Source organism: Oncorhynchus nerka, linkage group LG2 (assembly GCF_034236695.1).
Source record: "Oncorhynchus nerka isolate Pitt River linkage group LG2, Oner_Uvic_2.0, whole genome shotgun sequence".
NCBI classification, from domain to species: domain Eukaryota; kingdom Metazoa; phylum Chordata; class Actinopteri; order Salmoniformes; family Salmonidae; genus Oncorhynchus; species Oncorhynchus nerka.
The window spans coordinates 94,692,766-94,717,230 of NC_088397.1; the positions used below are offsets into that span (position 1 = coordinate 94,692,766).

The window sequence follows — 24,465 nt, forward strand, 5'->3', positions numbered from 1 at the left end:
GGGGAGGGGTCAGATTTAAAAGGAAGTCAAAGTGTCACTTAATTTGATTCAATAGTACTCTTGTAACAGTTTAGTTGGTATAACACAGTATAGTTTAGTTGGTATAACACAGTATAGTTTAGTTGGTATAACACAGCAGTCGTCCACTACACTATATCACAGCCAACAGTCGTCCACTACACTATATCACAGCCAACAGTCGTCCACTACACTGTATCACAGCCAACAGTCGTCCACTACACTATATCACAGCCAACAGTCATCCACTACACTATATCACAGCCAACAGTCATCCACTACACTGTATCACAGCCAACAGTCATCCACTACACTGTATCACAGCCAACAGTCGTCCACTACACTATATCACAGCCAACAGTCGTCCACTACACTGTATCACAGCCAACAGTCGTCCACTACACTATATCACAGCCAACAGTCATCCACTACACTATATCACAGCCAACAGTCATCCACTACACTGTATCACAGCCAACAGTCGTCCACTACACTGTATCACAGCCAACAGTCGTCCACTACACTATATCACAGCCAACAGTCGTCCACTACACTGTATCACAGCCAACAGTCGTCCACTGCACTATATCACAGCCAACAGTCATCCACTACACTATATCACAGCCAACAGTCATCCACTACACTGTATCACAGCCAACAGTCATCCACTACACTGTATCACAGCCAACAGTCGTCCACTACACTATATCACAGCCAACAGTCGTCCACTACACTGTATCACAGCCAACAGTCGTCCACTACACTATATCACAGCCAACAGTCTTCCACTACACTATATCACAGCCAACAGACTTCCAATACACTATATCACAGCCAACAGTCGTCCACTACACTATATCACAGCCAACAGTCTTCTACTACATCACAGCCAACAGTCTTCCACTACACTATATCACAGCCAACAGTCTTCTACTACATCACAGCCAACAGTCTTCCACTACACTGTATCACAGCCAACAGTCGTCCACTACACTATATCACAGCCAACAGTCTTCTACTACACTATATCACAGCCAACAGTCTTCCACTACACTATATCACAGCCAACAGTCGTCCACTACACTGTATCACAGCCAACAGTCGTCCACTACACTATATCACAGCCTTGTGCTACTCTGTGGTAAGCTGTTCTGGTCTAGAATGGTTCAGCATTCTTTAAACCCCAGGCATATGTGTCATCATAGTGATCATTCTATAGGTCTAAATTAAACTTAATTGGTGATTGGGCCAGAGGACTACAGCTGGATCATTCTATAGGTCTAAATTAAACTTCATTGGTGATTGGGCCAGAGGACTACAGCTGGATCATTCTATAGGTCTAAATTAAACTTAATTGGTGATTGGGCCAGAGGACTACAGCTGGATCATTCTATAGGTCTAAATTAAACTTCATTGGTGATTGGGCCAGAGGACTACATCTGGATCATTCTATAGGTCTAAATTAAACTTCATTGGTGATTGGGCCAGAGGACTACATCTGGATCATTCTATAGGTCTAAATTAAACTTAATTGGTGATTGGGCCAGAAGACTACATCTGGATCATTCTATAGGTCTAAATTAAACTTCATTGGTGATTGGGCCAGAGGACTACATCTGGATCATTCTATAGGTCTAAATTAAACTTCATTGGTGATTGGGCCAGAGGACTACATCTGGATCATTCTATAGGTCTAAATTAAACTTAATTGGTGATTGGGCCAGAAGACTACATCTGGATCATTCTATAGGTCTAAATTAAACTTCATTGGTGATTGGGCCAGAGGACTACATCTGGATCGACAAAACAGATGGCCTGGTAAGATGTGGACATTCAACTCGACTTTCAACCACGTTTGAGGACTGAAAAAAAATATATAAAAACAATTCAGACAGTCAACCCCTTTAGGTTTTCTTAACGTTTGAACCCAAATGAAACCGTTTAACGTGCAGGAGTCAAGTCTCAGTAAAATATAATTGTAATCTTTTTCCTCTCAGTGTGCAAAAAAAACAACTAAAAGGAGCAAGAAGAATGTGTGAGCACAGTGGAAAGTCCAATCCGCCCCCCCCCCCCGCTGTCTCTAGTTTCTGCTGCCGTTGAACATGTGAGAGAGAGACACAGGACAGTGTTCTCCTTTAACATGGGGGCTCACGTCAGCTAAGAATTTCAAACAAAAAAGGACCGACAGTCAGGTACACAGTGAACTTGAACTAAGCGCCTTAAACAATCAACCGCTCGCTCACTCGCAGGCCATCGTAGATAAAGGACAACTTCCAAAAATGGCACTCTATTCCCCTACATAGTGCACTACTTTTGACCAGGGCCCATAGAGCTCTGGTCAAAAATAGTGCACTATGTAGGGAAATAGGGTGCCATTTTTGAGACAAACACACAGTAGACTAAAGTTGAAGAATTCCCCAGATTGTTAAGTACAACATGATATTATATTCTGATAATATTTGGTTCCTGTGGTGAGGTGGTCAGTGAAGAACCTGACACTACTTTGACAGTTGGGAAAGAAGGGTGCAGCTCTCGAGGAGTGCCCTTGGTGTGATTTCTACATTTCGGGAAGCACCTCAAACTCCAGGCTTGTGTCCCAAATGGAACCCTATTTTTAAAAATTAATTAAAAAATGTAACCTTTATTTAACTAGGCAAGTCAGTTAAGAACAAATTCTTATTTTCAATGACGGCCTAGGAACAGTGGGTTAACTGCCTGTTCAGGGGCAGAACGACAGACTTGTACCTTGTCAGCTCGGGGGTTTGAACTTGCAACCTTCCGGTTACTAGTCCAACGCTCTAACCACTAGGCTACCCTGCCGCCCCTACACTCTAACCACTAGGCTACCCTGCCGCCCCTACACTCTAACCACTAGGCTACCCTGCCGCCCCTACACTCTAACCACTAGGCTACCCTGCCGCCCCTACACTCTAACCACTAGGCTACCCTGCCGCCCCTACACTCTAACCACTAGGCTACCCTGCCGCCCCTACACTCTAACCACTAGGCTACCCTGCCGCCCCTACACTCTAACCACTAGGCTACCCTGCCGCCCCTACACTCTAACCACTAGGCTACCCTGCCGCCCCTACACTCTAACCACTAGGCTACCCTGCCGCCCCTACACTCTAACCACTAGGCTACCCTGCCGCCCCTACACTCTAACCACTAGGCTACCCTGCCGCCCCGCTATATATTGACTATATAGAGACCAGCGTTCCATTTGGGACAGAGGTTGGTGTGAGCCCAGTCTTTTCCCACGGCCTACTTTGACAGGTTAGATCACCAGAGAAGTCCCAGGTTCCGTTAAGGACAGGAGGGTTGTAAACACTACTCCTGACCAACGCCTCGTTCAGGTAATGGAGTCAGATAGATCGTGTTTGTTCAACTTGACCAGGTCATTGGTCAACTCCCCTGTCAGCGCTTTCCCTCTGTTTATCCTTCCATGCGTCTGTCCTTTTCTTTTCTCCTCATCCTGTCTGGTTAAGGTAAGTATCCTCATCCTGTCTGGTTAAGGTAAGTATCCTGATCTTTCCCCCTCATCCTGTCTGGTTAAGGTAAGTATCCTCATCCTGTCTGGTTAAGGTCTTTTCTTTTCCCTCATCCTGTCTGGTTAAGGTAAGTATCCTCATCCTGTCTGGTTAAGGTAAGTATCCTTTTCTTTTCTCCTCATCCTGTCTGGTTAAGGTAAGTATCCTCATCCTGTCTGGTTAAGGTAAGTATCCTTTTCTTTTCTCCTCATCCTGTCTGGTTAAGGTAAGTATCCTCATCCTATCTGGTTAAGGTAAGTATCCTTTTCTTTTCTCCTCATCCTGTCTGGTTAAGGTAAGTATCCTCATCCTATCTGGTTAAGGTAAGTATCCTCATCCTATCTGGTTAAGGTAAGTATCCTTTTCTTTTCTCCTCATCCTGTCTGGTTAAGGTAAGTATCCTGATCCTGTCTGGTTAAGGTAAGTATCCTCATCCTGTCTGGTTAAGGTAAGTATCCTCATCCTGTCTGGTTAAGGTAAGTATCCTTTTCTTTTCTCCTCATCCTGTCTGGTTAAGGTAAGTATCCTCATCCTGTCTGGTTAAGGTAAGTATCCTCATCCTTCCCCTCATCCTGTCTGGTTAAGGTAAGTATCCTGATCTTTCCCCCTCATCCTGTCTGGTTAAGGTAAGTATCCTGATCCTGTCTGGTTAAGGTAAGTATCCTCATCCTGTCTGGTTAAGGTAAGTATACTCATCCTGTCTGGTTAAGGTAAGTATCCTGATCTTTCCCCTCATCCTGTCTGGTTAAGGTAAGTATCCTGATCTTTCCCCCTCATCCTGTCTGGTTAAGGTAAGTATCCTCATCCTGTCTGGTTAAGGTAAGTATCCTCATCCTGTCTGGTTAAGGTAAGTATCCTCATCCTGTCTGGTTAAGGTAAGTATCCTGATCCTGTCTGGTTAAAGGTCCTCATCCTGTCTGGTTAAGGTAAGTATCCTCATCCTGTCTGGTTAAGGTAAGTATCCTGATCCTGTCTGGTTAAGGTAAGTATCCTCATCCTGTCTGGTTAAGGTAAGTATCCTCATCCTGTCTGGTTATCCTCATCCTGTCTGGTTAAGGTAAGTATCCTGATCCTGTCTGGTTAAGGTAAGTATCCTGATCCTGTCTGGTTAAGGTAAGTATCCTCATCCTGTCTGGTTAAGGTAAGTATCCTCATCCTGTCTGGTTAAGGTAAGTATCCTGATCCTGTCTGGTTAAGGTAAGTATCCTCATCCTGTCTGGTTAAGGTAAGTATCCTCATCCTGTCTGGTTAAGGTAAGTATCCTCATCCTGTCTGGTTAAGGTAAGTATCCTCATCCTATCTGGTTAAGGTCCTCATCCTGTCTGGTTAAGGTAAGTATCCTCATCCTATCTGGTTAAGGTAAGTATCCTCATCCTGTCTGGTTAAGGTAAGTATCCTCATCCTGTCTGGTTAAGGTAAGTATCCTCATCCTGTCTGGTTAAGGTAAGTATCCTCATCCTATCTGGTTAAGGTAAGTATCCTCATCCTGTCTGGTTAAGGTAAGTATCCTCATCCTGTCTGGTTAAGGTAAGCGTGAATATAGAACTAAATTAACTAATCAATGAGGGAAATGATCAGTCTCAGTTCCAGGTACCTAATCAAGGAAAGTTGAACTTAACCCAGTTAGCACTTACCCTCTGTTTATCTACCATCTAACCCAGTCTATCTATCTGGTTAGGCAACAACATGGAAACAGGAGACTGATGGATCCTCATTGATTGGTTGAGTCAGTCCCAGACACCTCAACATGAGGACCGTAACGATCCATAAGGAAAACATCACCTCATTATATCAGGAGCATTGAGCCATTGTGCATCCTGTTCCTGAATAAGTAGAAACATCTTTCTGGTGCGTGATTCTGCTGAGCTTCCAAACGGCTGTCTGATTTGTGTTACTATACTAACTAAAGAACCCAGCAGATATAACAAGGCATTGATAGATCAATAGATGGCTAAATAGGTTTTGATGCCGAGCGGCGTAGCGGTCTAAGGCACTGCATCTCAGTGCAAGAGGCGCCACTACAGTCCCTGGTTCGAATCCAGGCTGTATCACAACCGGCCGTGATTGGGAGTCCCGTAGGGCGGCGCACAATTGGCCCAGTATCGTCCGGGTTTGGCCGGGGGGTAGGCCGTCCATTGTAAAATAAGAATGTGTTCTTAACTCACTTGTCTAGTTAAATAAAAGGGATACTGTAGAGCTTCCTGTCCTTGGACTCTGATCTCATGCGGCTGAGCTGCTGCCTGTGACAGCGGAGGCTCCAGGGGTTGTGGCTGATCTTCTCTGAGCCCAGGCCGCTGTTGTTATCCAGCATCTGGAAGGGAATATCACTGTAGATCTGGAGCTCTAGACGAGGACTCTTCAGCTCCTGGAGACTGGAGGGAGAGGACACAGGGACAACAGGGTTAACACAGGAGAGACGCTGGTTAAACTAAAGCATGTCAGTGTGGATCTGGAGCTCTAGACGAGGACTCTTCAGCTCCTGGAGACTGGAGGGAGAGGACACAGGGACAACAGGGTTAACAGCGGAGAGACTGCTGGTTAAACTAAAGCATGTCAGTGTGGATCTGGAGCCGCAGGTAAACTAACAGGTCAACTAACAGGTCAACTAACAGGTCAACTAACAGGTCAACTAACAGCACCACAACATGTCAAGTGTGGATCTGGAGCTCCAGGGGCCTCATGTAGAAACAATACGCATCTACAAAAATAGACCCCCAAAAGATGCGTGTGCCAGTTTTCACTCAAAAGTTGTCATTTCTAAAAACTAAATAGATGTGAGAATGTGCTTGACTTCCTGGTAACGTTAAACCATGTGTCCGCTCGGTTTCTAGTGGTTGAAACATGCCATTGCAAACAGGCAGATTAGATTAGTATTTTGTGCAGACGGGGGGGATATATGATGGCATGCCTATTCATAACAACAACAAAAACAACAGGTAAATATAATAACAAGATGTAATTATTGCAACAACAACAAAAAAAAGTTAGATTCATATTTAATTTCCATGATAATTTCAGAATAAATTGCTCACTTTTTCTGACTCGTGGATCATGCTGGTGAAGTAGGATACAGGCAGACCTACAACATCCACATTTCATTGGACCCATTTTACAGTAGTAAAGAGATCCCGTAAACTCAACGTGTAAATGTCGGACCCGTGTTTCATGAGCTGAAATAATAGATCCCAGAAATGTTCAACACTCAAAAAAAAAAGCTAATTTCTCTCAAATGTTCAGTACGAATGTGTTTACATCTCTGTTAGCGACCATTTTATCCTTTGCCAAGATAATCCATCCACCTGACAGGTGTGGCATATCAAGAAGCTGATTAAAACAGCATGATCATTACACAGGTGCACCTTGTGCTGGGGACTATAAAAGGGCACTAAAATGCCACAGATGTCTCAAGTTTTGAGGGAGCGGGAAATTGGCATGCTGACTGCAGGAATGTCCACCTTAGCTGTTGCCAGATAATTTCATGTTAATTTCTCTCCGCAGGCCTGTCCTACACGACGTCTCAGCAGGCCTGTCCTACACGACGTCTCAGCAGGCCTGTCCTACACGACGTCTCCGCAGGCCTGTCCTACACGACGTCTCCGCAGGCCTGTCCTACACGACGTCTCCGCAGGCCTGTCCTACACGACGTCTCAGCAGGTCTGTCCTACACGACGTCTCAGCAGGTCTGTCCTACACGACGTCTCAGCAGGTCTGTCCTACACGACGTCTCAGCAGGCCTGTCCTACACGACGTCTCAGCAGGCCTGTCCTACACGACGTCTCAGCAGGCCTGTCCTACACGACGTCTCAGCAGGCCTGTCCTACACGACGTCTCAGCAGGCCTGTCCTACACGACGTCTCAGCAGGCCTGTCCTACACGACGTCTCAGCAGGCCTGTCCTACACGACGTCTCAGCAGGTCTGTCCTACACGACGTCTCAGCAGGCCTGTCCTACACGACGTCTCAGCAGGTCTGTCCTACACGACGTCTCAGCAGGCCTACAGTAGGTCTGTCGTACATGTCTCTCCCTTGTGTGTGTAGCTCCTGAACAACACAAGGGAACACAGGTTAACAACTAACGCAGGCCACCGAAACACAAACCCAGGGACATCATAACAAATTCAATAGCCAACCTACATGATTTTAGTCTATCATATGAACAAATCAGGCAACTGGGTCCAGTGCTGTCACTCTCGTGTGGTAGCCTCTCCTCTTTGATCTCAGAGGTAGACAAACACACCATTCCCTATCCCCACTGCTCTACTCACTTCTCAGTGCTGTCGCTCTCGTGTGGTAGCCTCTCCTCTTTGATCTCAGAGGTAGACACACCATTCCCTATCCCCACTGCTCTACTCACTTCTCAGTGCTGTCGCTCTCGTGTGGTAGCCTCTCCTCTTTGATCTCAGAGGTAGACACACCATTCCCTATCCCTACTGCTCTACTCACTTCTCAGTGCTGTCCTACTGATCTCAGAGGTAGACACACCATTCCCTATCCCCACTGCTCTACTCACTTCTCAGTGCTGTCGCTCTCGTGTGGTAGCCTCTCCTCCTTGATCTCGGAGGTGGAGCGGAGGAGGCTGCGCCGGGAGTGTTTCCTCCGGGGTTGGTCCCTCTCCGGGAGGTCCTCGTGGTCCAGGATCTCGCTCTCCACATACGGGTACGCTACCAAGTTGATGTATCCGTCAATATCCCCCTCAAAACATACCAACACCATGCCTAGAGGAGAGGGCAGAAGATGCACTTGGGTGGGTGATTTACACAATTACATTTGAAATATTTCTGGATACATTAATGTTTACATTTTTACAAATTTAATTGGATTATAGAGTATGGAAAATCTTATGAAAATATAAAATGTGTACGGAATAAAAACAAGCCTGCGTTAAATATTTTGATGATAATAAGGGTCTTCCATGGGAGAAAGACTGAGACAGAAACCTGCTGTCAGAAACCTGAAACTACAGGAAAATACCATCAGTGTGTAAGATAAGCAGGGAAAGGGAAACGATATGGGTTGAGGTTTATAGGAGATCGAGGTGAATGTCATCTCATCTGGCCAGGCAGTCTGTCACAACGTCAGGGTTAGGGAGAGGTTGAGAGGGAACAGGAGAGAGAGAGACAGAAATAGGACTCATCCATCTCCTCTTTGAATCATTCTAGAGTGGTAGAGAATGTGTAGGTGAAAGATTACAGAGAGAGACCGGCAGGGTGGGGCGAGAGAGGGTAAATGATGCTAGCCACTCAGAGAGAGACCGGCAGGGTGGGGCCAGAGAGGATAAATGATGCTAGCCACTCAGAGAGAGACCGGCAGGGTGGGGCCACAGAGTGGATAAATGATGCTAGCCACTCAGAGAGAGACCGGCAGGGTGGGGCCAGAGTGGATAAATGCTGCTAGCCACTGAGAGAGAGACCGGAAGGGTGGGGCCAGAGAGGATAAATGCTGCTAGCCACTCAGAGAGAGACCGGAAGGGTGGGGCCAGAGAGGATAAATGCTGCTAGCCACTCAGAGAGAGACCGGCAGGGTGGGGCCAGAGAGGATAAATGATGCTAGCCACTCAGAGAGAGACCGGCAGGGTGGGGCCAGAGTGGATAAATGCTGCTAGCCACTCAGAGACCGGCAGGGTGGGGCCAGAGTGGATAAATGATGCTAGCCACTCAGAGACCGGCAGGGTGGGGCCAGAGTGGATAAATGCTGCTAGCCACTCAGAGAGAGACCGGCAGGGTGGGGCCACAGAGTGGATAAATGCTGCTAGCCACTCAGAGAGAGACCGGCAGGGTGGGGCCAGAGTGGATAAATGCTGCTAGCCACTCAGAGAGAGACCGGCAGGGTGGGGCCAGAGTTGATAAATGCTGCTAGCCACTCAGAGACCGGCAGGGTGGGGCCAGAGAGGATAAATGATGCTAGCCACTCAGAGACCGGCAGGGTGGGGCCAGAGAGGATAAATGCTGCTAGCCACTCAGAGAGAGACCGGCAGGGTGGGGCGAGAGAGGATAAATGATGCTAGCCACTCAGAGACCGGCAGGGTGGGGCCAGAGAGGATAAATGATGCTAGCCACTCAGAGAGAGACCGGCAGGGTGGGGCGAGAGAGGATAAATGATGCTAGCCACTCAGAGACCGGCAGGGTGGGGCCAGAGAGGATAAATGATGCTAGCCACTCAGAGAGAGACCGGCAGGGTGGGGCCAGAGTGGATAAATGATGCTAGCCACTCAGAGAGAGACCGGCAGGGTGGGGCCAGAGTGGATAAATGCTGCTAGCCACTCAGAGACCGGCAGGGTGGGGCCAGAGTGGATAAATGATGCTAGCCACTCAGAGAGAGACCGGCAGGGTGGGGCCAGAGAGGATAAATGCTGCTAGCCACTCAGAGAGAGACCGGAAGGGTGGGGCCAGAGAGGATAAATGCTGCTAGCCACTCAGAGAGAGACCGGAAGGGTGGGGCCAGAGAGGATAAATGATGCTAGCCACTCAGAGAGAGACCGGCAGGGTGGGGCCAGAGAGGATAAATGATGCTAGCCACTCAGAGAGAGACCGGCAGGGTGGGGCCAGAGAGGATAAATGATGCTAGCCACTCAGAGAGAGACCGGCAGGGTGGGGCCAGAGTGGATAAATGCTGCTAGCCACTCAGAGACCGGCAGGGTGGGGCCAGAGTGGATAAATGATGCTAGCCACTCAGAGACCGGCAGGGTGGGGCCAGAGTGGATAAATGCTGCTAGCCACTCAGAGAGAGACCGGCAGGGTGGGGCCAGAGAGGATAAATGATGCTAGCCACTCAGAGAGAGACCGGCAGGGTGGGGCCAGAGAGGATAAATGATGCTAGCCACTCAGAGAGAGACCGGCAGGGTGGGGCCAGAGAGGATAAATGATGCTAGCCACTCAGAGAGAGACCGGCAGGGTTGGGCCAGAGAGGATAAATGATGCTAGCCACTCAGAGAGAGACCGGCAGGGTGGGGCCACAGAGTGGATAAATGCTGCTAGCCACTCAGAGAGAGACCGGCAGGGTGGGGCCACAGAGTGGATAAATGCTGCTAGCCACTCAGAGAGACCGGCAGGGTGGGGCCAGAGTGGATAAATGATGCTAGCCACTCAGAGAGAGACCGGCAGGGTGGGGCCAGAGTGGATAAATGCTGCTAGCCACTCAGAGAGAGACCGGCAGGGTGGGGCCACAGAGTGGATAAATGATGCTAGCCACTCAGAGAGAGACCGGCAGGGTGGGGCCAGAGTGGATAAATGCTGCTAGCCACTCAGAGAGAGACCAGCAGGGTGGGGCCACAGAGTGGATAAATGCTGCTAGCCACTCAGAGAGAGACCGGCAGGGTGGGGCCAGAGAGGATAAATGATGCTAGCCACTCAGAGAGAGACCGGCAGGGTGGGGCCAGAGAGGATAAATGATGCTAGCCACTCAGAGAGAGACCGGCAGGGTGGGGCCAGAGAGGATAAATGCAGCTAGCCACTCAGAGAGAGACCGGCAGGGTGGGGACAGAGAGGATAAATGATGCTAGCCACTCAGAGAGAGACCGGCAGGGTGGGGCCAGAGAGGATAAATGCTGCTAGCCACTCAGAGAGAGACCGGCAGGGTGGGGCCAGAGGGGATAAATGATGCTAGCCACTCAGAGAGAGACCGGCAGGGTGGGGCCAGAGAGGATAAATGCTGCTAGCCACTCAGAGAGAGACCGGCAGGGTGGGGCCACAGAGTGGATAAATGCTGCTAGCCACTCAGAGAGAGACCGGCAGGGTGGGGCCAGAGTGGGGCCAGAGAGGATAAATGATGCTAGCCACTCAGAGAGAGACCGGCAGGGTGGGGCCAGAGAGGATAAATGCTGCTAGCCACTCAGAGACCGGCAGGGTGGGGCCAGAGAGGATAAATGATGCTAGCCACTCAGAGAGAGACCGGCAGGGTGGGGCCAGAGAGGATAAATGATGCTAGCCACTCAGAGACCGGCAGGGTGGGGCCAGAGAGGATAAATGATGCTAGCCACTCAGAGACCGGCAGGGTGGGGCCAGAGTGGATAAATGCTGCTAGCCACTCAGAGACCGGCAGGGTGGGGCCAGAGTGGATAAATGATGCTAGCCACTCAGAGAGAGACCGGAAGGGTGGGGCCAGAGAGGATAAATGATGCTAGCCACTCAGAGAGAGACCGGCAGGGTGGGGCCAGAGAGGATAAATGATGCTAGCCACTCAGAGAGAGACCAGAGAGGATAAATGATGCTAGCCACTCAGAGACCGGCAAGGTGGGGCCAGAGTGGATAAATGCTGCTAGCCACTCAGAGAGAGACCGGCAGGGTGGGGCCACAGAGTGAATAAATGATGCTAGCCACTCAGAGAGAGACCGGCAGGGTGGGGCCACAGAGTGGATAAATGCTGCTAGCCACTCAGAGAGAGACCGGGTGGGGCAGGGTGGGGCCAGAGAGGATAAATGCTGCTAGCCACTCAGAGACCGGCAGGGTGGGGCCAGAGAGTGGATAAATGCTGCCCACTCAGAGAGGATAAATGGGACCACAGAGTGCTAAATGCTGCACTCAGAGAGAGACGGCAGGGTGGGGCCAGACTGGATAAATGATGCTAGCCACTCAGAGAGAGACCGGCAGGGTGGGGCCAGAGAGGATAAATGATGCTAGCCACTCAGAGAGAGACCGGCAGGGTGGGGCCAGAGAGGATAAATGATGCTAGCCACTCAGAGACCGGCAGGGTGGGGCCAGAGAGGATAAATGATGCTAGCCACTCAGAGACCGGCAGGGTGGGGCCAGAGTGGATAAATGCTGCTAGCCACTCAGAGACCGGCAGGGTGGGGCCAGAGTGGATAAATGATGCTAGCCACTCAGAGAGAGACCGGAAGGGTGGGGCCAGAGAGGATAAATGATGCTAGCCACTCAGAGAGAGACCGGCAGGGTGGGGCCAGAGAGGATAAATGATGCTAGCCACTCAGAGAGAGACCGGCAGGGTGGGGCCACAGAGTGGATAAATGCTGCTAGCCACTCAGAGAGAGACCGGCAGGGTGGGGCCAGAGAGGATAAATGCTGCTAGCCACTCAGAGAGAGACCGGCAGGGTGGGGCCAGAGAGGATAAATGATGCTAGCCACTCAGAGACCGGCAGGGTGGGGCCAGAGAGGATAAATGATGCTAGCCACTCAGAGAGAGACCGGCAGGGTGGGGCCAGAGAGGATAAATGCAGCTAGCCACTCAGAGAGAGACCGGCAGGGTGGGGCCAGAGAGGATAAATGCTGCTAGCCACTCAGAGACCGGCAGGGTGGGGCCAGAGAGGATAAATGATGCTAGCCACTCAGAGAGAGACCGGCAGGGTGGGGCCAGAGAGGATAAATGCTGCTAGCCACTCAGAGACCGGCAGGGTGGGGCCAGAGAGGATAAATGATGCTAGCCACTCAGAGAGAGCCCGGCAGGGTGGGGCCAGAGAGGATAAATGATGCTAGCCACTCAGAGACCGGCAGGGTGGGGCCAGAGAGGATAAATGATGCTAGCCACTCAGAGACCGGCAGGGTGGGGCCAGAGTGGATAAATGCTGCTAGCCACTCAGAGACCGGCAGGGTGGGGCCAGAGTGGATAAATGATGCTAGCCACTCAGAGAGAGACCGGCAGGGTGGGGCCAGAGAGGATAAATGCTGCTAGCCACTCAGAGAGAGACCGGAAGGGTGGGGCCAGAGAGGATAAATGATGCTAGCCACTCAGAGAGAGACCGGCAGGGTGGGGCCAGAGAGGATAAATGATGCTAGCCACTCAGAGACCGGCAGGGTGGGGCCAGAGTGGATAAATGATACTAGCCACTCAGAGACCGGCAAGGTGGGGCCAGAGTGGATAAATGCTGCTAGCCACTCAGAGAGAGACCGGCAGGGTGGGGCCAGAGTGAATAAATGATGCTAGCCACTCAGAGAGAGACCGGCAGGGTGGGGCCACAGAGTGGATAAATGCTGCTAGCCACTCAGAGAGAGACCGGCAGGGTGGGGCCAGAGAGGATAAATGCTGCTAGCCACTCAGAGAGAGACCGGCAAGGTGGGGCCAGAGTGGATAAATGCTGCTAGCCACTCAGAGAGAGACCGGCAGGGTGGGGCCAGAGTGAATAAATGATGCTAGCCACTCAGAGAGAGACCGGCAGGGTGGGGCCAGAGAGTGGATAAATGCTGCTAGCCACTCAGAGAGAGACCGGCAGGGTGGGACCACAGAGTGGATAAATGCTGCTAGCCACTCAGAGAGAGACGGCAGGGTGGGGCCAGACTGGATAAATGATGCTAGCCACTCAGAGAGAGACCGGCAGGGTGGGGCCAGAGAGGATAAATGATGCTAGCCACTCAGAGAGAGACCGGCAGGGTGGGACCACAGAGTGGATAAATGCTGCTAGCCACTCAGAGAGAGACCGGCAGGGTGGGGCCAGAGAGAATAAATGATGCTAGCCACTCAGAGAGAGACCGGCAGGGTGGGGCCAGAGAGGATAAATGATGCTAGCCACTCAGAGAGAGACCGGCAGGGTGGGGCCAGAGAGGATAAATGCAGCTAGCCACTCAGAGAGAGACCGGCAGGGTGGGGCCAGAGAGGATAAATGATGCTAGCCACTCAGAGACCGGCAGGGTGGGGCCAGAGTGGATAAATGCTGCTAGCCACTCAGAGACCGGCAGGGTGGGGCCAGAGAGGATAAATGATGCTAGCCACTCAGAGAGAGACCGGCAGGGTGGGGCCAGAGAGGATAAATGCTGCTAGCCACTCAGAGAGAGACCGGAAGGGTGGGGCCAGAGAGGATAAATGATGCTAGCCACTCAGAGAGAGACCGGCAGGGTGGGGCCAGAGAGGATAAATGATGCTAGCCACTCAGAGAGAGACCGGCAGGGTGGGGCCAGAGAGGATAAATGATGCTAGCCACTCAGAGACCGGCAGGGTGGGGCCAGAGTGGATAAATGATACTAGCCACTCAGAGACCGGCAAGGTGGGGCCAGAGTGGATAAATGCTGCTAGCCACTCAGAGAGAGACCGGCAGGGTGGGGCCAGAGTGAATAAATGATGCTAGCCACTCAGAGAGAGACCGGCAGGGTGGGGCCACAGAGTGGATAAATGCTGCTAGCCACTCAGAGAGAGACCGGCAGGGTGGGGCCAGAGAGGATAAATGCTGCTAGCCACTCAGAGAGAGACCGGCAGGGTGGGGCCAGAGAGGGATAAATGATGCTAGCCACTCAGAGAGAGACCGGCAGGGTGGGGCCAGAGGGATAAATGATGCTAGCCACTCAGAGAGAGACCGGCAGGGTGGGACCACAGAGTGGATAAATGCTGCTAGCCACTCAGAGAGACCGGCAGGGTGGGGCCAGAGAGAATAAATGATGCTAGCCACTCAGAGAGAGACCGGCAGGGTGGGGCCAGAGAGGATAAATGATGCTAGCCACTCAGAGAGAGACCGGCAGGGTGGGGCCAGAGAGGATAAATGCAGCTAGCCACTCAGAGAGAGACCGGCAGGGTGGGGCCAGAGAGGATAAATGCTGCTAGCCACTCAGAGACCGGCAGGGTGGGGCCAGAGAGGATAAATGCTGCTAGCCACTCAGAGAGAGACCGGCAGGGTGGGGCCAGAGAGGATAAATGATGCTAGCCACTCAGAGAGAGACCGGCAGGGTGGGGCCAGAGAGGATAAATGCTGCTAGCCACTCAGAGAGAGACCGGAAGGGTGGGGCCAGAGAGGATAAATGATGCTAGCCACTCAGAGAGACCGGCAGGGTGGGGCCAGAGAGGATAAATGATGCTAGCCACTCAGAGAGAGACCGGCAGGGTGGGGCCAGAGAGGATAAATGATGCTAGCCACTCAGAGACCGGCAGGGTGGGGCCAGAGTGGATAAATGATACTAGCCACTCAGAGACCGGCAAGGTGGGGCCAGAGTGGATAAATGCTGCTAGCCACTCAGAGAGAGACCGGCAGGGTGGGGCCAGAGTGAATAAATGATGCTAGCCACTCAGAGAGAGACCGGCAGGGTGGGGCCACAGAGTGGATAAATGCTGCTAGCCACTCAGAGAGAGACCGGCAGGGTGGGGCCAGAGAGGATAAATGCTGCTAGCCACTCAGAGAGAGACCGGCAGGGTGGGGCCAGAGAGGATAAATGCTGCTAGCCACTCAGAGACCGGCAGGGTGGGGCCAGAGAGTGGATAAATGCTGCTAGCCACTCAGAGAGAGACCGGCAGGGTGGGACCACAGAGTGGATAAATGATGCTAGCCACTCAGAGAGAGACCGGCAGGGTGGGGCCAGAGAGGATAAATGATGCTAGCCACTCAGAGAGAGACCGGCAGGGTGGGGCCAGAGAGGATAAATGATGCTAGCCACTCAGAGAGAGACCGGCAGGGTGGGGCCAGAGAGGATAAATGCAGCTAGCCACTCAGAGAGAGACCGGCAGGGTGGGGCCAGAGAGGATAAATGATGCTAGCCACTCAGAGAGAGACCGGCAGGGTGGGGCCAGAGAGGATAAATGATGCTAGCCACTCAGAGAGAGACCGGCAGGGTGGGGCCAGAGAGGATAAATGCTGCTAGCCACTCAGAGAGAGACCGGCAGGGTGGGGCCAGAGAGGATAAATTATGCTAGCCACTCAGAGAGAGACCGGCAGGGTGGGGCCAGAGAGGATAAATGCTGCTAGCCACTCAGAGAGAGACTGGCAGGGTGGGGCCAGAGTGGATAAATGCTGCTAGCCACTCAGAGAGAGACCGGCAGGGTGGGGCCACAGAGTGGATAAATGATGCTAGCCACTCAGAGAGAGACCGGCAGGGTGGGGCCAGAGTGGATAAATGCTGCTAGCCACTCAGAGAGAGACCGGCAGGGTGGGGCCACAGAGTGGATAAATGCTGCTAGCCACTCAGAGAGACCGGCAGGGTGGGGCCACAGAGTGGATAAATGCTGCTAGCCACTCAGAGAGACCGGCAGGGTGGGGCCAGAGAGGATAAATGATGCTAGCCACTCAGAGAGAGACCGGCAGGGTGGGGCCAGAGAGGATAAATGATGCTAGCCACTCAGAGAGAGACCGGCAGGGTGGGGCCAGAGTGGATAAATGCTGCTAGCCACTCAGAGAGAGACCGGCAGGGTGGGGCCACAGAGTGGATAAATGATGCTAGCCACTCAGAGAGAGACCGGCAGGGTGGGGCCAGAGTGGATAAATGCTGCTAGCCACTCAGAGAGAGACCGGCAGGGTGGGGCCACAGAGTGGATAAATGCTGCTAGCCACTCAGAGAGAGACCGGCAGGGTGGGGCCACAGAGTGGATAAATGCTGCTAGCCACTCAGAGAGAGACCGGCAGGGTGGGGCCAGAGAGGATAAATGATGCTAGCCACTCAGAGAGAGACCGGCAGGGTGGGGCCAGAGAGGATTAATGATGCTAGCCACTCAGAGAGAGACCGGCAGGGTGGGGCCAGAGAGGATAAATGATGCTAGCCAATCAGAGACCGGCAGGGTGGGGCCAGAGAGGATACATGATGCTAGCCACTCAGAGAGAGACCGGCAGGGTGGGGCCAGAGTGGATAAATGCTGCTAGCCACTCAGAGACAGGCAGGGTGGGGCCAGAGTGGATAAATGATACTAGCCACTCAGAGACCGGCAGGGTGGGGCCAGAGTGAATAAATGATGCTAGCCACTCAGAGAGAGACCGGCAGGGTGGGGCCACAGAGTGGATAAATGCTGCTAGCCACTCAGAGAGAGACCGGCAGGGTGGGGCCAGAGAGGATAAATGCTGCTAGCCACTCAGAGACCAGCAGGGTGGGGCCAGAGTGGATAAATGCTGCTAGCCACTCAGAGAGAGACCGGCAGGGTGGGGCCACAGAGTGGATAAATGCTGCTAGCCACTCAGAGAGAGACCGGCAGGGTGGGGCCAGACTGGATAAATGATGCTAGCCACTCAGAGAGAGACCGGCAGGGTGGGGCCAGAGAGGATAAATGATGCTAGCCACTCAGAGAGAGACCGGCAGGTGGGACCACAGAGTGGATAAATGCTGCTAGCCACTCAGAGAGACCGGCAGGGTGGGGCCAGAGAGATAAATGATGCTAGCCACTCAGAGAGAGACCGGCAGGGTGGGGCCAGAGAGGATAAATGATGCTAGCCACTCAGAGACCGGCAGGGTGGGGCCAGAGAGGATAAATGATGCTAGCCACTCAGAGAGAGACCGGCAGGGTGGGGCCAGAGAGGATAAATGCAGCTAGCCACTCAGAGAGAGACCGGCAGGGTGGGGCCAGAGAGGATAAATGCTGCTAGCCACTCAGAGACCGGCAGGGTGGGGCCAGAGAGGATAAATGATGCTAGCCACTCAGAGAGAGACCGGCAGGGTGGGGCCAGAGAGGATAAATGCTGCTAGCCACTCAGAGAGAGACCCGGCAGGGTGGGGCCAGAGAGAGGATAAATGATGCTAGCCACTCAGAGACCGGCAGGGTGGGGCCAGAGTGGATAAATGATGCTCAGCCACTCAGAGACCGGGGCAGGGTGGGGCCAGAGTGGATAAATGATGCTAGCCACTCAGAGAGAGACCGGCAGGGTGGGGCCAGAGAGGATAAATGCTGCTAGCCACTCAGAGAGAGACCGGAAGGGTGGGGCCAGAGAGGATAAATGATGCTAGCCACTCAGAGAGAGACCGGCAGGGTGGGGCCAGAGAGGATAAATGATGCTAGCCACTCAGAGAGAGACCGGCAGGGTGGGGCCAAAGAGGATAAATGATGCTAGCCACTCAGAGACCGGCAGGGTGGGGCCAGAGTGGATAAATGATACTAGCCACTCAGAGAGAGACCGGCAGGGTGGGGCCAGAGTGAATAAATGATGCTAGCCACTCAGAGAGAGACCGGCAGGGTGGGGCCACAGAGTGGATAAATGCTGCTAGCCACTCAGAGAGAGACCGGCAGGGTGGGGCCAGAGAGGATAAATGCTGCTAGCCACTCAGAGAGAGACCGGCAGGGTGGGGCCAGAGAGGATAAATGCTGCTAGCCACTCAGAGACCGGCAGGGTGGGGCCAGAGAGTGGATAAATGCTGCTAGCCACTCAGAGAGAGACCGGCAGGGTGGGGCCACAGAGTGGATAAATGATGCTAGCCACTCAGAGTGGAGAGAGACCAGCAGGGTGGGGCCAGAGTGGATAAATGCTGCTAGCCACTCAGAGAGAGACCGGCAGGGTGGGGCCACAGAGTGGATAAATGCTGCTAGCCACTCAGAGAGAGACCGGCAGGGTGGGGCCAGACTGGATAAATGATGCTAGCCACTCAGAGAGAGACCGGCAGGGTGGGGCCAGAGAGGATAAATGATGCTAGCCACTCAGAGAGAGACCGGCAGGGTGGGACCACAGAGTGGATAAATGCTGCTAGCCACTCAGAGAGAGACCGGCAGGGTGGGGCCAGAGAGAATAAATGATGCTAGCCACTCAGAGAGAGACCGGCAGGGTGGGGCCAGAGAGGATAAATGATGCTAGCCACTCAGAGACCGGCAGGGTGGGGCCAGAGAGGATAAATGATGCTAGCCACTCAGAGAGAGACCGGCAGGGTGGGGCCAGAGAGGATAAATGCAGCTAGCCACTCAGAGAGAGACCGGCAGGGTGGGGCCAGAGAGGATAAATGCTGCTAGCCACTCAGAGACCGGCAGGGTGGGGCCAGAGAGGATAAATGATGCTAGCCACTCAGAGAGAGACCGGCAGGGTGGGGCCAGAGAGGATAAATGCTGCTAGCCACTCAGAGAGAGACCGGCAGGGTGGGGCCAGAGAGGATAAATGATGCTAGCCACTCAGAGACCGGCAGGGTGGGGCCAGAGAGGATAAATGCTGCTAGCCACTCAGAGACCGGCAGGGTGGGGCCAGAGTGGATAAATGATGCTAGCCACTCAGAGAGAGACCGGCAGGGTGGGGCCAGAGAGGATAAATGCTGCTAGCCACTCAGAGAGAGACCGGAAGGGTGGGGCCAGAGAGGATAAATGATGCTAGCCACTCAGAGAGAGACCGGCAGGGTGGGGCCAGAGAGGATAAATGATGCTAGCCACTCAGAGAGAGACCGGCAGGGTGGGGCCAAAGAGGATAAATGATGCTAGCCACTCAGAGACCGGCAGGGTGGGGCCAGAGTGGATAAATGATACTAGCCACTCAGAGAGAGACCGGCAGGGTGGGGCCAGAGTGAATAAATGATGCTAGCCACTCAGAGAGAGACCGGCAGGGTGGGGCCACAGAGTGGATAAATGCTGCTAGCCACTCAGAGAGACCGGCAGGGTGGGGCCAGAGAGGATAAATGCTGCTAGCCACTCAGAGAGAGACCGGCAGGGTGGGGCCAGAGGGATAAATGCTGCTAGCCACTCAGAGACCGGCAGGGTGGGGCCAGAGAGTGGATAAATGCTGCTAGCCACTCAGAGAGAGACCGGCAGGGTGGGACCACAGAGTGGATAAATGATGCTAGCCACTCAGAGAGAGACCGGCAGGGTGGGGCCAGAGAGGATAAATGATGCTAGCCACTCAGAGAGAGACCGGCAGGGTGGGGCCAGAGAGGATAAATGATGCTAGCCACTCAGAGAGAGACCGGCAGGGTGGGGCCAGAGGGATAAATGCAGCTAGCCACTCAGAGAGACCGGCAGGGTGGGGCCAGAGGATAAATGATGCTAGCCACTCAGAGAGACCGGCAGGGTGGGGCCAGAGAGGATAAATGATGCTAGCCACTCAGAGAGACCGGCAGGGTGGGGCCAGAGAGGATAAATGCTGCTAGCCACTCAGAGAGACCGGCAGGGTGGGGCCAGAGAGGATAAATTATGCTAGCCACTCAGAGAGAGAGACCGGCAGGGTGGGGCCAGAGAGGATAAATGCTGCTAGCCACTCAGAGAGAGACCGGCAGGGTGGGGCCAGAGTGGATAAATGCTGCTAGCCACTCAGAGAGAGACCGGCAGGGTGGGGCCACAGAGTGGATAAATGATGCTAGCCACTCAGAGAGAGACCGGCAGGGTGGGGCCAGAGGATAAATGCTGCTAGCCACTCAGAGAGACCGGAAGGGTGGGGCCACAGAGTGGATAAATGCTGCTAGCCACTCAGAGAGAGACCGGCAGGGTGGGGCCACAGAGTGGATAAATGCTGCTAGCCACTCAGAGAGAGACCGGCAGGGTGGGGCCAGAGGGATAAATGATGCTAGCCACTCAGAGAGAGACCGGCAGGGTGGGGCCAGAGAGGATAAATGATGCTAGCCACTCAGAGAGACCGGCAGGGTGGGGCCAGAGTGGATAAATGCTGCTAGCCACTCAGAGAGAGACCGGCAGGGTGGGGCCACAGAGTGGATAAATGATGCTAGCCACTCAGAGAGACCGGCAGGGTGGGGCCAGAGTGGATAAATGCTGCTAGCCACTCAGAGAGACCGGCAGGGTGGGGCCACAGAGTGGATAAATGCTGCTAGCCACTCAGAGAGAGACCGGCAGGGTGGGGCCACAGAGTGGATAAATGCTGCTAGCCACTCAGAGACCGGCAGGGTGGGGCCAGAGAGGATAAATGATGCTAGCCACTCAGAGAGAGACCGGCAGGGTGGGGCCAGAGAGGATTAATGATGCTAGCCACTCAGAGAGAGACCGGCAGGGTGGGGCCAGAGAGGATAAATGATGCTAGCCAATCAGAGACCGGCAGGGTGGGGCCAGAGAGGATACATGATGCTAGCCACTCAGAGAGAGACCGGCAGGGTGGGGCCAGAGTGGATAAATGCTGCTAGCCACTCAGAGACAGGCAGGGTGGGGCCAGAGTGGATAAATGATACTAGCCACTCAGAGACCGGCAGGGTGGGGCCAGAGTGAATAAATGATGCTAGCCACTCAGAGAGACCGGCAGGGTGGGGCCACAGAGTGGATAAATGCTGCTAGCCACTCAGAGAGACCGGCAGGGTGGGGCCAGAGAGGATAAATGCTGCTAGCCACTCAGAGAGAGACCGGCAGGGTGGGGCCAGAGAGGATAAATGATGCTAGCCACTCAGAGAGAGACCGGCAGGGTGGGGCCACAGAGTGGATAAATGATGCTAGCCACTCAGAGAGAGACCAGCAGGGTGGGGCCAGAGTGGATAAATGCTGCTAGCCACTCAGAGAGAGACCGGCAGGGTGGGGCCACAGAGTGGATAAATGCTGCTAGCCACTCAGAGAGACCGGCAGGGTGGGGCCAGACTGGATAAATGATGGAGGGTAAATGATGCTAGCCACTCAGAGAGAGACCGGCAGGGTGGGACCACAGAGTGGATAAATGCTGCTAGCCACTCAGAGAGAGACCGGCAGGGTGGGGCCAGAGAGGAATAAATGATGCTAGCCACTCAGAGAGAGACCGGCAGGGTGGGGCCAGAGGATAAATGATGCTAGCCACTCAGAGACCCGGCAGGGTGGGGCCAGAGGATAAATGATGCTAGCCACTCAGAGAGAGACCCGGCAGGGTGGGGCCAGAGAGGATTAATGATGCTAGCCACTCAGAGAGACCGGCAGGGTGGGGCCAGAGAGGATAAATGATGCTAGCCAATCAGAGACCGGCAGGGTGGGGCCAGAGAGGATACATGATGCTAGCCACTCAGAGAGAGACCGGCAGGGTGGGGCCAGAGTGGATAAATGCTGCTAGCCACTCAGAGACAGGCAGGGTGGGGCCAGAGTGGATAAATGATACTAGCCACTCAGAGACCGGCAGGGTGGGGCCAGAGTGAATAAATGATGCTAGCCACTCAGAGAGAGACCGGCAGGGTGGGGCCACAGAGTGGATAAATGCTGCTAGCCACTCAGAGAGAGACCGGCAGGGTGGGGCCAGAGAGGATAAATGCTGCTAGCCACTCAGAGAGAGACCGGCAGGGTGGGGCCAGAGAGGATAAATGATGCTAGCCACTCAGAGAGAGACCGGCAGGGTGGGGCCACAGAGTGGATAAATGATGCTAGCCACTCAGAGAGAGACCAGCAGGGTGGGGCCAGAGTGGATAAATGCTGCTAGCCACTCAGAGAGAGACCGGCAGGGTGGGGCCACAGAGTGGATAAATGCTGCTAGCCACTCAGAGAGAGACCGGCAGGGTGGGGCCAGACTGGATAAATGATGCTAGCCACTCAGAGAGAGACCGGCAGGGTGGGGCCAGAGAGGATAAATGATGCTAGCCACTCAGAGAGAGACCGGCAGGGTGGGACCACAGAGTGGATAAATGCTGCTAGCCACTCAGAGAGAGACCGGCAGGGTGGGGCCAGAGAGAATAAATGATGCTAGCCACTCAGAGAGAGACCGGCAGGGTGGGGCCAGAGAGGATAAATGATGCTAGCCACTCAGAGACCGGCAGGGTGGGGCCAGAGAGGATAAATGATGCTAGCCACTCAGAGAGAGACCGGCAGGGTGGGGCCAGAGAGGATAAATGATGCTAGCCACTCAGAGAGACCGGCAGGGTGGGGCCAGAGAGGATAAATGCTGCTAGCCACTCAGAGACCGGCAGGGTGGGGCCAGAGAGGATAAATGATGCTAGCCACTCAGAGAGAGACCGGCAGGGTGGGGCCAGAGAGGATAAATGCTGCTAGCCACTCAGAGAGAGACCGGCAGGGTGGGGCCAGAGAGGATAAATGATGCTAGCCACTCAGAGACCGGCAGGGTGGGGCCAGAGAGATAAATGATGCTAGCCACTCAGAGACCGGCAGGGTGGGGCCAGAGTGGATAAATGCTGCTAGCCACTCAGAGAGACCGGCAGGGTGGGGCCAGAGTGGATAAATGCTGCTAGCCACTCAGAGAGAGACCGGCAGGGTGGGGCCAGAGTGGATAAATGATGCTAGCCACTCAGAGAGAGACCGGCAGGGTGGGGCCAGAGAGGATAAATGCTGCTAGCCACTCAGAGAGACCGAAGGGTGGGGCCAGAGAGGATAAATGATGCTAGCCACTCAGGGCCGGCAGGGTGGGGCCAGAGGGATAAATGATGCTAGCCACTCAGAGAGAGACCGGCAGGGTGGGGCCAAAGAGGATAAATGATGCTAGCCACTCAGAGACCGGCAGGGTGGGGCCAGAGTGGATAAATGATACTAGCCACTCAGAGAGAGACCGGCAGGGTGGGGCCAGAGTGAATAAATGATGCTAGCCACTCAGAGAGAGACCGGCAGGGTGGGGCCACAGAGTGGATAAATGCTGCTAGCCACTCAGAGAGAGACCGGCAGGGTGGGGCCAGAGAGGATAAATGCTGCTAGCCACTCAGAGAGAGACCGGCAGGGTGGGGCCAGAGAGGATAAATGCTGCTAGCCACTCAGAGACCGGCAGGGTGGGGCCAGAGAGTGGATAAATGCTGCTAGCCACTCAGAGAGAGACCGGCAGGGTGGGACCACAGAGTGGATAAATGATGCTAGCCACTCAGAGAGAGACCAGCAGGGTGGGGCCAGAGTGGATAAATGCTGCTAGCCACTCAGAGAGAGACCGGATACAGAGTGGATAAATGCTGCTAGCCACTCAGAGAGAGGCAGGGTGGGGCCAGACTGGATAAATGATGCTAGCCACTCAGAGAGAGACCGGCAGGGTGGGGCCAGAGAGGATAAATGATGCTAGCCACTCAGAGAAGACCGGCAGGGTGGGACCACAGAGTGGATAAATGCTGCTAGCCACTCAGAGAGAGACCGGCAGGGTGGGGCCAGAGAGAATAAATGATGCTAGCCACTCAGAGAGAGACCGGCAGGGTGGGGCCAGAGAGGATAAATGATGCTAGCCACTCAGAGAGAGACCGGCAGGGTGGGGCCAGAGAGGATAAATGCTGCTAGCCACTCAGAGAGAGACCGGCAGGGTGGGGCCAGAGGATAAATGATGCTAGCCACTCAGAGACCGGCAGGGTGGGGCCAGAGAGGATAAATGCTGCTAGCCACTCAGAGACCGGCAGGGTGGGGCCAGAGTGGATAAATGATGCTAGCCACTCAGAGAGAGACCGGCAGGGTGGGGCCAGAGAGGATAAATGATGCTAGCCACTCAGAGAGAGACCGGCAAGGGTGGGGCCAGAGAG

General features: G+C 53.7%; 1 protein-coding gene across 2 annotated transcripts in view; it reads right to left on the bottom strand.

The window, feature by feature from the left end:
* LOC115122517 (inositol hexakisphosphate kinase 1-like) overlaps window positions 1-24,465 on the bottom strand; it is a 116,972-nt gene that overhangs the window by 34,405 nt on the left and 58,102 nt on the right. For both annotated transcript variants that reach the window (XM_065004376.1, XM_065004381.1), the window contains exons 3-4: window positions 8,058-8,262; window positions 5,739-5,920 (exon numbers count right to left, since the gene is read on the bottom strand). In XM_065004376.1, the coding sequence (XP_064860448.1) occupies window positions 5,739-5,920; window positions 8,058-8,262 (387 nt within the window). The remainder of the gene's footprint in view (window positions 1-5,738; window positions 5,921-8,057; window positions 8,263-24,465) is intronic.